This window comes from Cololabis saira, chromosome 15 (assembly GCF_033807715.1).
Source record: "Cololabis saira isolate AMF1-May2022 chromosome 15, fColSai1.1, whole genome shotgun sequence".
NCBI classification, from domain to species: Eukaryota; Metazoa; Chordata; class Actinopteri; order Beloniformes; family Belonidae; genus Cololabis; species Cololabis saira.
Genome location: NC_084601.1, coordinates 25,758,907 through 25,773,892, shown reverse-complemented (window position 1 = coordinate 25,773,892; position 14,986 = coordinate 25,758,907). Strand labels below are relative to the sequence as shown.

At 38.1% G+C, this 14,986-nt stretch overlaps 1 protein-coding gene across 1 annotated transcript; it reads right to left on the bottom strand.

Annotated features, from left to right (window-relative positions):
* Window positions 1-93: 93 nt before the first annotated feature.
* ngly1 (N-glycanase 1) lies at window positions 94-14,934 on the bottom strand. Its single transcript, XM_061742087.1, has 12 exons — window positions 14,757-14,934; window positions 12,766-12,880; window positions 11,707-11,931; window positions 10,240-10,402; window positions 9,912-10,131; window positions 8,084-8,205; window positions 6,952-7,097; window positions 4,358-4,468; window positions 4,080-4,265; window positions 2,163-2,348; window positions 852-1,029; window positions 94-769 (listed from the first exon to the last, which is right to left on the bottom strand). The coding sequence occupies exons 1-12, from the start codon at window positions 14,855-14,857 to the stop codon at window positions 594-596; spliced, it is 1,929 nt and encodes a 642-aa protein (XP_061598071.1). The 5' UTR covers window positions 14,858-14,934; the 3' UTR covers window positions 94-593.
* Between the last annotated feature and the right edge of the window lie 52 nt (window positions 14,935-14,986).

Here is a 14,986-nt window from a genome sequence, read left to right as displayed (position 1 = left end):
AGTGCACAATAAAAAAAAAATCTTCCCCTCTCAAATATTTTTTCTCCTGCATGGCCCTAATACTCTTCCGGAATAAAACACAATGAAACACAGTTTTAAAATAAAACAACCAGACTGGAAAACATTTTTATTGCACCACTTTCCATGTTTTCTAAAAATGTGTTTTACAATTACAAACGTGTGACTTAGCATGCCAATAAGCACGTAATAACTCCATAGTTCTTAACAAGCATGATAATTCATTAACGTTTATAAATCTAGAGCAGTCTGACAACAGTATCAACCTTAGATTGCAATGTAGTCTCATTGAATCACAAAATACATATATACACAGAGTGGAAGGAAATATTTAAAGAGCCCAAATGTATTATCCTGGAAATACTTATTTCTAATGTGTTAATTTGCCCCAGATGAATTAAACGTTTAAACAAGGGTCTTAAATGTCTTAAAATACGTTTAAATATTGCACTGATTTGTCAGTATACTCTGTGTCAATTTCAGTCCCCAAATAGTCACCTAAATAGTAGTCTCTGAACTCAGATGAATCAACAGTGAAGAAAAATTAGGTCTAATTTTTAACATAAAAATAACTGTTATGCATCTTGTAGGGAGATGATGATTTCCAATGAAGAGTCCTCTGGTTCCTTCAAACTTTGCCTAAAAAGCTGAGTGTGCTGCCATGAGTTATCTCCTTCTCCCCCGCTGAGTTCTGCTGTAACGATCAACTCCGATGAGCCGGACAGACCGGAGAACACCTGCATCTTCCCATCTGAGGGGTCACAAGCACAGAGGACATCGTCAGGTGAAACCAAGGTACATAAAAACATGCAGGATGTTTGTAGAAACTATACCGCCAGAGAATTCTTCTCTAATCCCGCCTGCTTGCACATGCCAACAGACTTTCCCAGAGTGGAACGTCTGGCTACTGGTCATGATTGAGACGGACTTGATCTTCATTCCTGCAGGGGCCAAGTCAAACTTCCAGCTGAGTCTCCCAACAGAGGAGCCTTCTGTCCGTGCTATATACACCTAATGAGACAGAAAAGCAGATTAGGAATGTATGAAAAAATAGCCTTAGTACTAGTTTCCTGAGATGGAGGCAGCGTAGGCCAATGACCAGGAATCATTTTCCTCTAAGTTCTTGTACTCCTATCAAACATAAGGAAGAGTATTAGGGCCATGCAGGAGAAAAAATATTTGAGAGGGGAAGATTTTTTTTTTATTGTGCACTTCCAGTAAAAAGGGAAAATGTCGAGAAAAAAGTCGAAAGAATAATCAAGAAGTCAAGAATAATGTTGAAATACAATTTCGAGATTTAGATCTTTGGTCAAGAAAACTTCTCTCTCTCATATCTTTGATTTCCTTTCTTTTCTACTGTAATGTTTGTCTAAAGATCCTATAACCACCTTATTAAGTTGTGTTCTCCATATGTATGCATATAGATAACCAAACATTTATCTGTTTGTTTATTTAAACTTGTAATACATTTTTCCTTCAATTGCTCCGTTGTGTTGTTTATTCAATGTACCCAGACCAATCCAGATTAGAACCTACTTTCAGATGAGAGATTGATAAATACAATTTATTTTTCCTTTGTAATCGAAGGTGGTGCCCCAAGTTTATTATGTTTGAGTTTATTAAATTAAGTAGGAAAGCTACACCATCCCGATTTGAGGATCTGAAATTATCAAAGATATTTTAACCAAGTTGATATGGACCAAGTTGTTGTTACCATGAAAATATGGTAATGTATAATATTGATAATATGTGTCTGTAGTAACTACATTGGTCACTGATTTGCAGTGTCATTTAAAGGAATATTTGATTACTTTTACAAAGCATGATCCAGTTCTCGTAGTCTCCAATCTGGAGTTAATGTTGTGAAAATGACTTCATGTACATGCTTATGGGGGACAGAGGGAGCTAAAACTTGGAAGTCACTTTTGCTGCTTTAATGGCAGTGAAAATGAATACAGGCTCTTTGACCTTTAAGATCCCAAATACAATGACAGAGGACTTTCAATTTCTCTATATTTGCTAATAAATGAACTCTAGTCAAATATGCATTTCGTATACAATGCTAAAAGAGTTATACACAGACCTAAAAAGAAGGAAAAAACTCAGAAAACTACAGGTAGACTCATGTGAAATTGAAAACCCACCATCTGCCAGTCAGTCTCCACCTTTCTGAAGACGGACTGTTTCTCCCAGACACACCGATCCCAGTCCTTCATCACCTCAGAGTCGCTGGACACTCGACAGTACTGGTCCTTGGTGGAAATGTAGCGCACATGGAGTGACCCGTCATTCTTTTCTTTCTCAGTGGGAGTAAACACAAAGGCTGTGGCCTGAAGAAAAGATGTAAAAAAAAAAAAAAACAAACATGTTAAATGCATGCATCGAGAAACTATTTTAATCCTATTATGGCTTTGACTTAACTGGGATTGTGCGCCATAAAAGCTATCACACAGTTAAGAACATTTCTCAACTTTAACGTCCAGTATTTGCTGGTACAAACATGGACAACGTCAGAGCAGCCACAGACACGCAATCAGACTGAACATTTTAACAGACAGTGATCACAGTAATTTTATCTAAAGCTCAGAAATTCAAAGTACAGATTTTTGTTAAATCCCAGACATGACATTTATTCAACAGTTGAACATTTTGATTATCTAAAACATGCATAAAAAGCAGTAAATAGGACTGGTGTATTCAACAGTAATTTCCTTATTTCTTCACCTAAAACACGAGCAGCGGTCCACTATGTTTTTCTCCATCTGGTCTTGTCCTTTCTTTGGTTTGTTTAACTCATTTTTATTATTATTTGTGGGTACATAACCTAGAATGCCATTAACTTCCAGCCCCAAATAGCCACCCAAACACTTAAGTCTAAACTCATCAAAGCAGTCAATTGTTATGAAAAAAGAAAGGTCTCTTTTTTGTTTCTTTAATTGGTAAAATTCTGTTACATCTCTTACCAACCAAAGGGCATTTCCATCGACAACTCTGAGTCTCATCGACAAGCTGAGAGTGCTTCCATGGCGTTTCCCCTACTCAAATACAGCAGTTTCTCTATTTTTATAGCACAGCAATGTTGATAATGGTAAAAGGTTTAATGTAGTGCTGTCAGGTGATTAAAAAATTGATCTAATTAATTATAGGATTTGTAATGAATTAATCTAATTAATCACATTTTAATCTCATATCTGCTAAAGGTCCCCAAATAAAGAATTAGAATTCTAGGACATTACAAAATTGCAGTGAATGACTAATCAATTGAATACACTAAGAAGAGAAGATTTGAAATCCACATTTTTATTGGTGAAGTGTGTTTCATAAATGAAATTCAAAAGAAAAAATATCTTCCTGTTCAGTTGGTCGTGCATCTGTGCACGTTGGCCTGGGGGAGTGGTTTTAATACGGTTTGGTCATGATGACACCATTCCTCCTTGATCATCTTCCACGACTGAAATTGACCTGCAATCAGCAGCAACCCACTTTGCGATTGAGTTTGTCAGTTTTTCTGTCGTGGCTTTGCTCATTCGTTTCCCAGATTCTGCAAGCGTGGGTTGGCAAAGTGAGCTCACGCTAGCACTAGTACCTGTAACGTTTACAGTGGAACTTGTCCAGACATGTTTAGCGTTTAAATGATAATTCAGTAGCTCCGGTGATAGGAAAATTGTTTTTTACAAAATGTACAAATAACCGTGTTCCCATTTTATAGTCCTCTCTTCTTTCTTTTTATACATAAACTTGCCGTTCAAAGGCCCTAGCAAAGATTTGCTGGCCTCGCTCCCCTGAGTCGCGTCCATGTCTGTTGTCACCCTGCTTTGTTTGTTTGACTAGCAGCAGGTGGGAAGTGACCTGCCACTGCCAAGTGGCCTACGGGTCCCTCAATGGGCCAAATTTCAAATGCTCACACGTTTTGCCACTCATAATTAATTCTGTTAATTTTCATAATGCGTTAATTAGCAGTGTAATGAATTAATCTAATTAACATGCTAAACTGACAGCCCTAGTTTATTGATATCTCTAGTTAATCAGATACCTGTCAGCCCATATGTAAGGGATTGTACCTGTGTGTCGCTCTCTGCATCAGTTGCTCCGGTTTCCCCTCTTGCCATCCGCCAGGCCAGAGAGCCGGAGTTGCGCCCCCCCAGCTCTCCTGGTTTTGGTTGCTTCGGAGAAATAAACTCCACCAGCTCAACAAGCAGCCTTTCCGTCAGGTCCTTCTTCCTGTCTGGACTCAGAGACTGCTGCCTCTTAAGTGCAGATGCAGAAGAAAAAAGGGTTTTACAACACAGCTGCAGCAGCAATGAAACAAACATGCTGGATGGCACGAGTTCAAACGTACGGAGGTGTTGAGCCCATTAATGGTGTGCAGCAGCCAGCTCTCCTGAACTCTTGTTCTTCTGGACAAAACCTCTGGGTGTTTACAGGAATATCGCCACGTCACATCAACCACCTGCAGCACAAACACACAAACTGAACATCTTTCTGTATTTGAGAGAACTCTTCCTGGCTAAATGCAGTTCCATGCCCTCACTGTGACCGTCAGAACTGGAGGTATAATTTACTTGTTTTAACCGTAACCTGACAATGTATTCTTAACAACTAGAAACCTCCCCTTGAGGTAGAGGTGAACAGGATGTGTGTGCTTGAAATGTCCAATTACAATAACACAAAACCAAAACAGTGACTACGTTTCCATGAGGTCAATAACGCTTTTCTAACCGGAATATTAGCAATAACCCGGTTGCACACGGCCATGTAAACACCAATAACCCCTTTGAATAACCCGAATTTGCTCATATTCCGGTTTTTAAAAACCCGAAAATGACCCCTGGGTTACTCCTTTTATAACCGGAATATTTGGTCTAACGGGATTTCCCCATCAAAAGGAACAGGAATTTGTTTTCTGCACATGTTCTTTTCGCAAGGAATCTTGGTCTTTTGAGTCCAGGAAGTTCTTATAAACATGGCGAAACTCAACACCAGGAGGAGACTAATAACTTCATAAATGTAATGAAAGATATGAACATTTTGGCATTTGTAGACGGTAGAAAGTACCGGGATAGCCTGATTTACAAATAGGTGAGCGAAAATATTTGTACGAACGCCAGACCAGATCAAGCACCGCTGGAAGACGCTGAAAAAGGCGAACTACAGGGCCAAGAAACAAAACGGTACCAGCGGGTCCGATTATCTGCCGTGCTGCTGTTATTGTTGTTGTTTTGGATTTGGATACAATAAGAAGAAGCGGAAATGACGGGAATTGCGTCATGACGTTCTCCGTGCGTCGCTGGTTTGATCCAGATATCCCAAATGATTACAATTACCATGTATACAGGGATAACCCTGTTTGCTCACGCACGGAAACAGATTATTTTGAATGTTTCAGTAACCGAAATATTGACCTTTACCCGAATTTTGACTTCATGTAAACGTAGTCAATATTAGCCCACACCCAAATGATTCAGGTGTGTTCATGAAGATGTGCAGCTGCTGTACTTTAAGAGCTGCATTGTGATCTTATTAAACTGGCACAGATTTTGCCCAAACTGGAAAACATATCATTAAACTTGGTTGTATAAACAACATGGACATGTCATGTCTGTCTATGCATTGAACTTTGTTCAGACCACACACTTAAAAAAGATGCCCACTGACACATAGTATTATCATTATTAGTCATATACAGACAAATATAACAATACTACAGTATTCAACCTTTGAAGTGAATCAAAAATACACTAACATATTGTGCAAGAACCTGTCCTTGTCTCAGGACACGTTTGATGAAATGTTTTGATCCACTTCAGGTGTAGACTGCTGTATTAAAAAACACTTGCACGAAATACTGATGTCATCACTGCACTCAAACACACACACACACACACTGACACTGTCCTCCAACATTTTCATGCTGCTGCTCTCTCCTTTCTACCTTTAAGATTGGACTAAAAACCTTCCTTTCTGATAAAGTTCACCGTGAGGAATGACTCAAACGGTTTGAACACTTTTTTCCCTCTCCAAAATAACCTTGTGATGGCTCGGACACGGCACTGCACTGCAGGGAAGATACTTTTATCAGGAACAGGAATTCTTTAGAAAATGAAATATTAAACAAGATTGTCTTTGATTGGATGGTACTAATCTTGTTTTCTGTCACATTATGTTTATGTTGAATTGAAATTGAAATATCATTAAACAATATTGTCTTTTATTGGATGATACTAAACTTGTTTTCTGTCACATGAAGTTTATTTTGAATTGAACTGAATCTATCTTTAAAAGAAATAATTTTAAATTAAGATTTTCTATTCATGAACAAGGAAAATGTATATATCTGTATATATGTGTGTGAATATGTATGTGTATATGTGTAAGTAGATATAGATCAGATGGAGTTAATATAGAGATAGTATGGTGTAAATAAGTATATTTATATAATTATTTATATGGGCATGTGTGTACAAATATATAGAAATACTCAACTATGTGTATGTATGAATAGGTAAGTGTGTGAGTACAGTGTGTGAGTATAATTATAGTATAGTTAGTTATTATAAATACATGTTAATAAATGATTAGTGAATGGCGGTAGGATTAAATAGGTTTACACTTCTTCCTACTCCCTTTTACACATGTTATATATTATATATTATATGTTATATATTAAGTGTTTAAGTATGAAATTCTTTGTTTTTTTGCTTTGTTTTGTTTTGTTTTCTTATATTCTCTTTTAATTGTTGTCTTTTACATGTACAAAATAAAAATCAAATCAAATGTCCACTAATATATGGAAACATATTTGTTCATTTGATAGCAGCTTGAGTGTGACCCTGCAAAATGAGAGTAAAAGTGTAGTGACAGTCATGCTAACAATCACAAGTCACAGCAGCAACGGAAACATTAACAACACTGGTGTCAGCCCATTTCTCTGACCTGGTCCTTAGAGAAAGCCAGAATGTAGGCTAGTTTCTTTCCCCAGCCAACCTCATACAACAGTGGTTTATCGCAGATATTCTCGCATGCGTCACAGTGCAGCCAGCGGCGCTGAGATACAGAGTAAATCTCTGTCCACACATGGTCTGAAACAACACATAACAGGACAGATTTTCACTCTGTCATACAATAAATTGTTCTGATCACAGACAAATGGTGCTTACCACTAGCACCTACTCAGCCCGACTCGATTCGTCTCAATCAGGAGGTGGAAATCAGTGAAAGAGCGACTCTGATGGCGGCTTCTTGTTCTTTTTATTCGATCAGCAATGGCAGCTCAAAAGTCTGTTTACCAGGAGCTCTGTCTCTTCATAGCTGCTCACGGCTCCCAGCTGACTTTTCAGCAGCGCCAACACAAACTAAAAAAAAAAAAAAAAAGCATTGCTGCTTGAAGCTTCTCTCACTCTCATTTTTTAACTTGATATCGAACACAAGCCACAGACCCAGCAGCACATACAGGACTGTCTCAGATAATTTGAATATTGTGATAAAGTCCTTTATTTTCTGTAATGCAAAAATGTCATACATTCTGGATTCATTACAAATCAACTGAAATATTGCAAGTCTTTTATTATTTTAATATTGCTGATCATGGCTTACAGCTTAAGAAAACTCAAATATCCTATCTCAAAAAATTTGAATATTCTGGGAATCTTAATCTTAAACTGTAAGCCATAATCAGCAATATTAAAATAATAAAAGGCTTGCAATATTTCAGTTGATTTGTAATGAATCCAGAATGTATGACATTTTTGTTTTTTTTTAAATTGCATTACAGAAAATAAAGGACTTTATCACAATATTCTAATTTTCTGAGACAGTCCTGTATATAATCTCCTCCAGGTTCTACATCTTTAGTGTTGTTGTCTTCTCGTTTAGATCACACAATCAAATACGTCACAGCAGCTTCACTCCAACCTCCTACTTCTGATCTGGGTATTGAAAAGAAACGAGGGCGAGTCGAGTCGAGTCGGGCTGAGTAGGTACTAGTGGAAAAGCGCCATAAGAAACCAAACACGGTGAACAAACAAAGAAACATATGAAGGAGGAGTTTGGCTGTTGGTGGACACACCTGTGCTGTCCCAGATGTATCTGGCCTCCAGACCCAGAGCTCTGCAGCACAGAGTAAAGCAGTTGGCCCACTCTCCACAGCGCCCCCTTCTGGTTTCCAGCAGCTTCTCAGGATTGTTGTACCTAATGTTGACGGTAAAGAGAAATCAGCTCAAGCATGTAGAAAGTATAAGTACAGTTTTAACATTTGTGAACAATGAATAGAACAAAACAGAAAACATTCTCATGACATACACACATCTATTTAAAAAAATCTTTCTATACTGTAGAGAAAACACGACAAAGTTTAACTACTTATTTTCTTTGTAAAATATTTACATGGAACATGGAAAGCTTCTCATCTTAAATATTACATACAGAAAACTACACACAAAGCAGAATGAGTAAAGATCGTGCCTTAGATTATATCAATATATCATATTACAAAACACATTTTGATCCCGCTCCTTATTTTTGTCAAGTTAGCAAAAGTCAGACCTAATAGGTTTTATGTGCTCAGTCCACTTAGACCACATCTGGTAACATTTTTCCTTCTCCATTGTTAGAGAGAATGACAACTTTTCCATTCCATATATTTCATATATTATTCCTATCCATTCATCTATAGTGGGGTTTCAGGTTTTAACCACCTCCTTGTAACAGCTTTTTTGCCCTCTGCAAGGAGTATCTGTAGCAGTTTCTAATTTTTGTTATTCCACCCCTCAAATTGGATGTACGAACAGTCAATTTCACGACTGTTTATTATTAGTTTGTAGCTGCCAAACACTAAGTATGCAGTTTCAAATGAGGTTTATTTGATGAACAATGGCAAACTACTTGTGGTTTTATGATGTACTTCTCTCACAACAAGGGAGACACTCAGAACCCTGAGTAATCCCACCACTGGTCGCCTGAATGTTTGGTAGCCAGTAGATGGCAGTGTTGTTCTATAGATGATCACAAATTAACTGTTTAAAGGCGATTAAGTCACTGGTAACCCCTGGTGTGGGCTACATACACCAGTATTACATACAAGCCACTCATAGTGGTTGTAAGCAACAGTAGTTTTTCGCTACTGCAGCAAGGCTGTATCCAGATAAATCTGCATTCATCATGAACATTCAGCAAGCAATCTTCTATAATGTCAAGATTTTTAAGAGGATTCTGGTGTTTGTCAAAGCGACAGCACTGGTGAAAGCCAGAAACAAACTCATGAACGGAATCACAAACCATTCAGCTGTGTTTCAGTTAGGGTTGGGGATCGATTCAAATGTCAAGAATCGATTCCGATTCTTAAGATTCAGAATCGATTATCAAGATTTGATTCGATCCGATCCGGTTAGTGTTATCAAAAATGTTTTTTGAGCTGTTGCCTGAATTATATGACTGTAGTTATGCAACATATTAATACTGGTATTAAATTGAGATTCAACAGCAAGTATTGGCAGCCAATGATGCTGTAAGGACCAATCACCTCCCAGAGTGCTGATAGAACTGCTTTCAGAAACATTGTGTGGCAGAATTACCAAACAGATCCAGGGCAGCAAACAGAGACGTATGAAACCGGTTTTATTTTTTCCCATTTATGAGAACTTGGTTTTAGCATTTTATGCAAATGGCATAGTATGTAAAGCAAATAAATATAAACAATTTATGCAATTATAACTACAGTCGATCGCACAACAGCTCTTTCCCATTTTAGATGTTTTCCAGTTGCTCAAACTGAAAGTCTACGCTGCCACTCAGTCTTTCTGCCACTCAGTCTTTCTGCCACTCAGTGGGCGTAACCTGCTGTGAAGTGGCATCAGTGACATCATGTGCATTCCCTCTATCGTCTTCCACACACCTACCTGGGGAATCTGGTGGAGAGCCGGCAGCTTTCACAGAAGTGGTTCTCCACTCGCTGAGCTCCCCAGCGCAGGTCATCAGCACTGGGACCGAGGGAGCCAGTGTTCTTGGTCCCACCTCCACACTGGCTGCACGGTGAACAATCCACCCAGGAGAAGAAGTTCTTTTTGAACCACCGCAGTAGTTCCAGCACCAGGAACTCTTCTATTCCCAGTTTACATTCTACACACACATCATAACAAAGTTAACCCGCTGAATGTCTGAATGAGAATGCAGGATACATCTGGTTAGACATGTGCAATTACTCCTCTGAAAGTGACTGAACTCCACCTGGGTCGGCCTCCTTGACCTTCTTCAGCTTGTGTTGAGCAGCAGAGGACAGCTCCTGATGAGGGATAATGCTTCTAGCTTTCTCCTGCAGCTCAGGGCTTTCATACTGCATGACATGTTGAAAGTTTGACTGAAGAGTCACGAAGAAGCTCATACTGCTCTCCTTGCAGACAGACAAAAGAAATATTGACAATTTAAGAGATGTCACTTCATAAGGAAAACAGTTGTTCATTAGAAATTACACTGCAATTCAATGCTATGGTTTAGGCCTTACAGCTACAGTTGTATAAAACATAAAAGCAATATCCTTTCACAAATTTTAATAGTGTAAATTTGCAGGAACTGGTTGGTTGGATTTGTGAGCCTCAACGGAATCGGAAAAACAGAGGAAATATAAGATCTTGATCAAGCCACAGATTACATAAAAAGAAGATTCTAGCCCACTGAGTTCTTAAGATATAGCACAAACCAAAAATGTATTATGTATTAGAGCACCACCTAAAGGCCTGCAAAGGTAATTCTAGGAGTGCCCTGGATTTACATACCAGGTTTGGTGTCTAATTTTTGGTTTAAAAATTCAAAATCAATAAATAAACACATAGACAGCTGCTTGGACCACTACAAAAATGATCTGATCTGATCTTCATGAAAAGTCAGATTAGAAGCTAGAAATACAACCCGAGAAGATCAAAAACACTAAAAACACTGAATATATTTAAAAAAAAAAACTATGAAAAACAAAATACACCATTACTACTGAAATATAAACTGGGAGAATAAGAAGTTTCCAGTTTGTGAATGTTTGGCTTAGTATTCAGATGCCAACCAGATCTCTCTCCTGACATATTTTAACAGACTTTTGTTCATCCTCTATCAAAAAAAAAGCAACAAAGGCATAACCAGGTTTCCACCCCGAGCACTGAACAGAAATTTATACTCAAAATCAAAAAAGACAAACTTCAATATAATCCAGATGGAAAAAAAACACAGTTTCAACAAACTTGCACAGAAAAAAAAACACCGTTCAGTGTTTTTCCAATTTTTTTTTCCTCCAAGTTTGGTTCAACTCAACTTGTAGTAAAGAAAAAAGGAATCTAATCACAAGTCCCTCTCCTTGGTTTGAGGGCCGTGTAACAACTTAGGAAACACATACAGCATTCAGTTGAACTTGCAACACTTTTCCTCATAAAGCTACAGCATATTCATGGCACTAGACATTAAGCTGGCAATCAGCCAGATATATATGAAGAGAAGAACTTTTAGCTGCGGACGATAGCAGCTAAAAGAAAATAGCTTCCATTCTGGAAAGGTCCACACGGTCCAATATCACTTTCTTGATTTGCTGACTTACTGACACTAAAAGCAACTGAATGACAAGACTGAAATGGAGAACGAGAAAAAAAAACTGTCTTGAGAAACAAGTTATAAAGTCTTTACTATTCAACGGATCACAGAGAACATGTTTACCAGGGAAGATGGCTGTTGTGCAGACGAGACCGCTGGCTGGGCAGAGGCAACAGGAGAGCTCTCTGGCACCGACGCTGCAGCAGCAGCAGCAGCAGCAGGCTGGACAGCGGGTTGGACAGGAAGTCCTCCATGCAGCCTCTGGTCTCGCTCTGCTGCAATAGATTCCCTGATGAGCTTCAGTTGTTCCACTGATGCAGATTTTGGGAAGACTAGGTGGGTCTCTGCCTGAAAATAAGTAAAGTGGTTTACTCACAGTTTCGTAAATGACAGATGACTAATGGCGCTTTTCCACTAGTACCTACTCAGCCCGACTCGACTCGCCTCAGTTTGGTTCTTTTCCACTAGAGGTCTAACGTGCTGAGTAGATACTTTTCTGTATCTACTCTGCCGAGGTTCTAAGCGGCTGAGTCGGCTGCATCTACGTCATCACACTACAGGCCACCGATTGGTCGGGGGGTTGGAGTCAGACGTCTGAGTCAGGATGTGGAAATCAGCGAAAGAGCGACCCTGACGGCTTCTTGTTCATTTTATTCGACCAGCAATGGCAGCGCAAAAGTCTGTTTCATGATCCAACTCTGAGGGTCAGATGTTCATAAACCTGGTGGCTGAGGAGAGAATTAAAAAGGGATCTAGACGGGCGATAAGGAACGACCAGATCCACCAGGAGCTCTGTCATTTCATAGCTGCTCGCGGCTCCCAGCTGACTTTTCAGCAGCGCCGACACAAACTAAAGAAAAAAAAAAGCGTTGCCGCTTGAAGCTTCTCTCATTCTCATTTTTTTACTTGATATCGAACACAAGCCACAGACCCAGCAGCACATATATCATCTCCTCCAGATTTTACATCTTTAGTGTTGTCTTTTCGTTTAGATAACACAATCAAATACGTCACAGCAGCTTCGCTCCAACCTCCTACTTCTGCTCTGGGTATTGAAAAGAAACGAGGGCAAGGTGAGTCGAGTCGCGCTGAGTAGGTACTAGTGGAAAAGCGCCATAAAAAGACTTCATCTGAATGAGTGACAAATAATTGGAGTAGTAGTTTTAATCAACTAGCACTTACCTCTACAAACCCCATCTCAAAGAGACACTCCACAGCACCTTTGATGGGCAGCAGCTTGGTAGAGAACGTGGGATTCCCAATGCGGATAGATCTGTATTTGTCCTCACCTGGGTACCTATTGGGGATGATATACAATCATCATTTGAGGAAAAAAATGGGATGCTGCATAAAATGCAATTATTTGCTCCTCTTAAAGCTCTGTATTTTATTCAGAGGTGTATAATCCAGGTGCCATAAAGTAAAAATCCTGTCCAGCAGTTGTTCCAACCAAATACAAAACCAACTCCTCAGCAGGTAAATGGTAGGTCCTTAGTGAAAACACCTGTTCTAAATGTACAGGCTGATCCAGAAACACAGCAGGGTTTTTACTTTATAGCATCTGGATTAAACACCTCTGCAAAAAACAACCAATTCCCATGTTGCAAACAGCAGAAATTACTGTAGCATTGTCTTCACATGCTTCTTCAGAGGGTTGGAACAACTGCTGGACACGATTTTTACTTTATGGCACCTGGATTATACACCTCTGATTTTATTGACAACCGAACACTAAGAACATATAATTTTGAAGTAAGAAATGTTACCATTTCATGACAAACAGTAGTCCAATTTCTTGAAATGTGACGTCAGCAAAACGTCTGAATAAAGTTGGGACATTAAACTATAAGGGTGTGCCTGCAATCCAGAGAGTTAGCAGAATGTCTGCATGTTCACTTCGAAAATAAGGCACTTAATAATAATAATAATAATAATAATAATAATAATAACAATAATAATAATAAAGCACGATACAATGTACATAATTGTGATAAAAAGCGGAAAAAATAATTATGAGTATATATATTCCTGTAGATATTTTACAGCAGCGATAAGGTGCTTCAAGATTTGGAAAATGACCCCTGAAAGTGCTTGAAAAGTGCTTGAATTTGACCTTGAAAAATGTGTAGGAACCCTGAATAAATTTTCTTTCTTAAAAGGTTGATTTAGGAAAACATTGAATTCTGTTTTGATGTACATTATACAGGTATAGTAACATTTACTTTTCAATTGGGGTTGAACTCACAGGATTTCTGTAGTAAACCATCTTAAAATTGAGATATGACTTTACAAAAACCTCTTCTCACATATAAGGCCAAGTGGGATAAAAAAGAAAAACTTTTTCATGACTAATTAATTTCAAACACTGGGTAAAAGCATTTTCCCATGAACAGCATTTATCAGCAGCCTGTTAAGCTTTTCTGGCGTGTCGTCGTTGATCATTAAGTTAGTTAGTTAGTTAGTTAGTTAGTATTTATTTCGTTCAATCACAAGCATAAAAATCAACAAACAAGATAACAAACATCCACAGATTTTTCCCTGGTCAACATTGTGATTATTTTGACCGAAAAGGTGGGGCTTGAAGCAAAAAGCTTATCTTGCCCACCTTTTATCATAATAGAATATATAAAAACAACAAATGAAGTATCATGAGGTTACACAAAATAATAATAATAGTAAAAATAGTAATAGTAATAATAGTAATAGCTGTAATAATTGTAATAATAATGATGATAATAATAATAATAATAATAATATTAATAATAATAATAATATCTGTAATAACTGTAATAATAGTAATAGCAATAATAATAATAATAATGATAATTATAATTATAATAATAATAATAATAATGATAATAATAATACTAATAATATCTGTAATAATAGTAATAGCAATAATAATAATAATAATAATAATAATAATAATAATAATGATAGCTCTGAAAACAGAAAGTGAAAAGATGCTAAAGAATCCGACAAAACCAATTTAGGTTGTCAATTTATCTCATGCATGTGTACATTCTTCTTTGTTTGATTATTGTGCTTCTATATATGTGTCCATTACCTTTGCAAGTGCAAGTATTATTATTATTATTATTAATCATTAGGATTTGTTTTATTCTACAGAAATCTTCAGGCACTACTTGACGCTTCTCAGTTCACAGCTTTACCTCAGAATGTTGTCCGCATATGTGAGTAAAAGCTTAGCGACGTCTGAGAAGACTTGGTTGGGGTTTTCACACAGCGTCGCCACCGCTGACGATGGAGCCATTTCAGGGTTTTCCTGGTGAAACTACGACGAGTGAGTTCCAGAACGGTGCTAATGCTAATGCTAACAGCGCCGGCTGGAGTGTTTGGGTCCTGACGGGAGGTGTCCTGTGTGCGCCTGCCTACAAGGTCG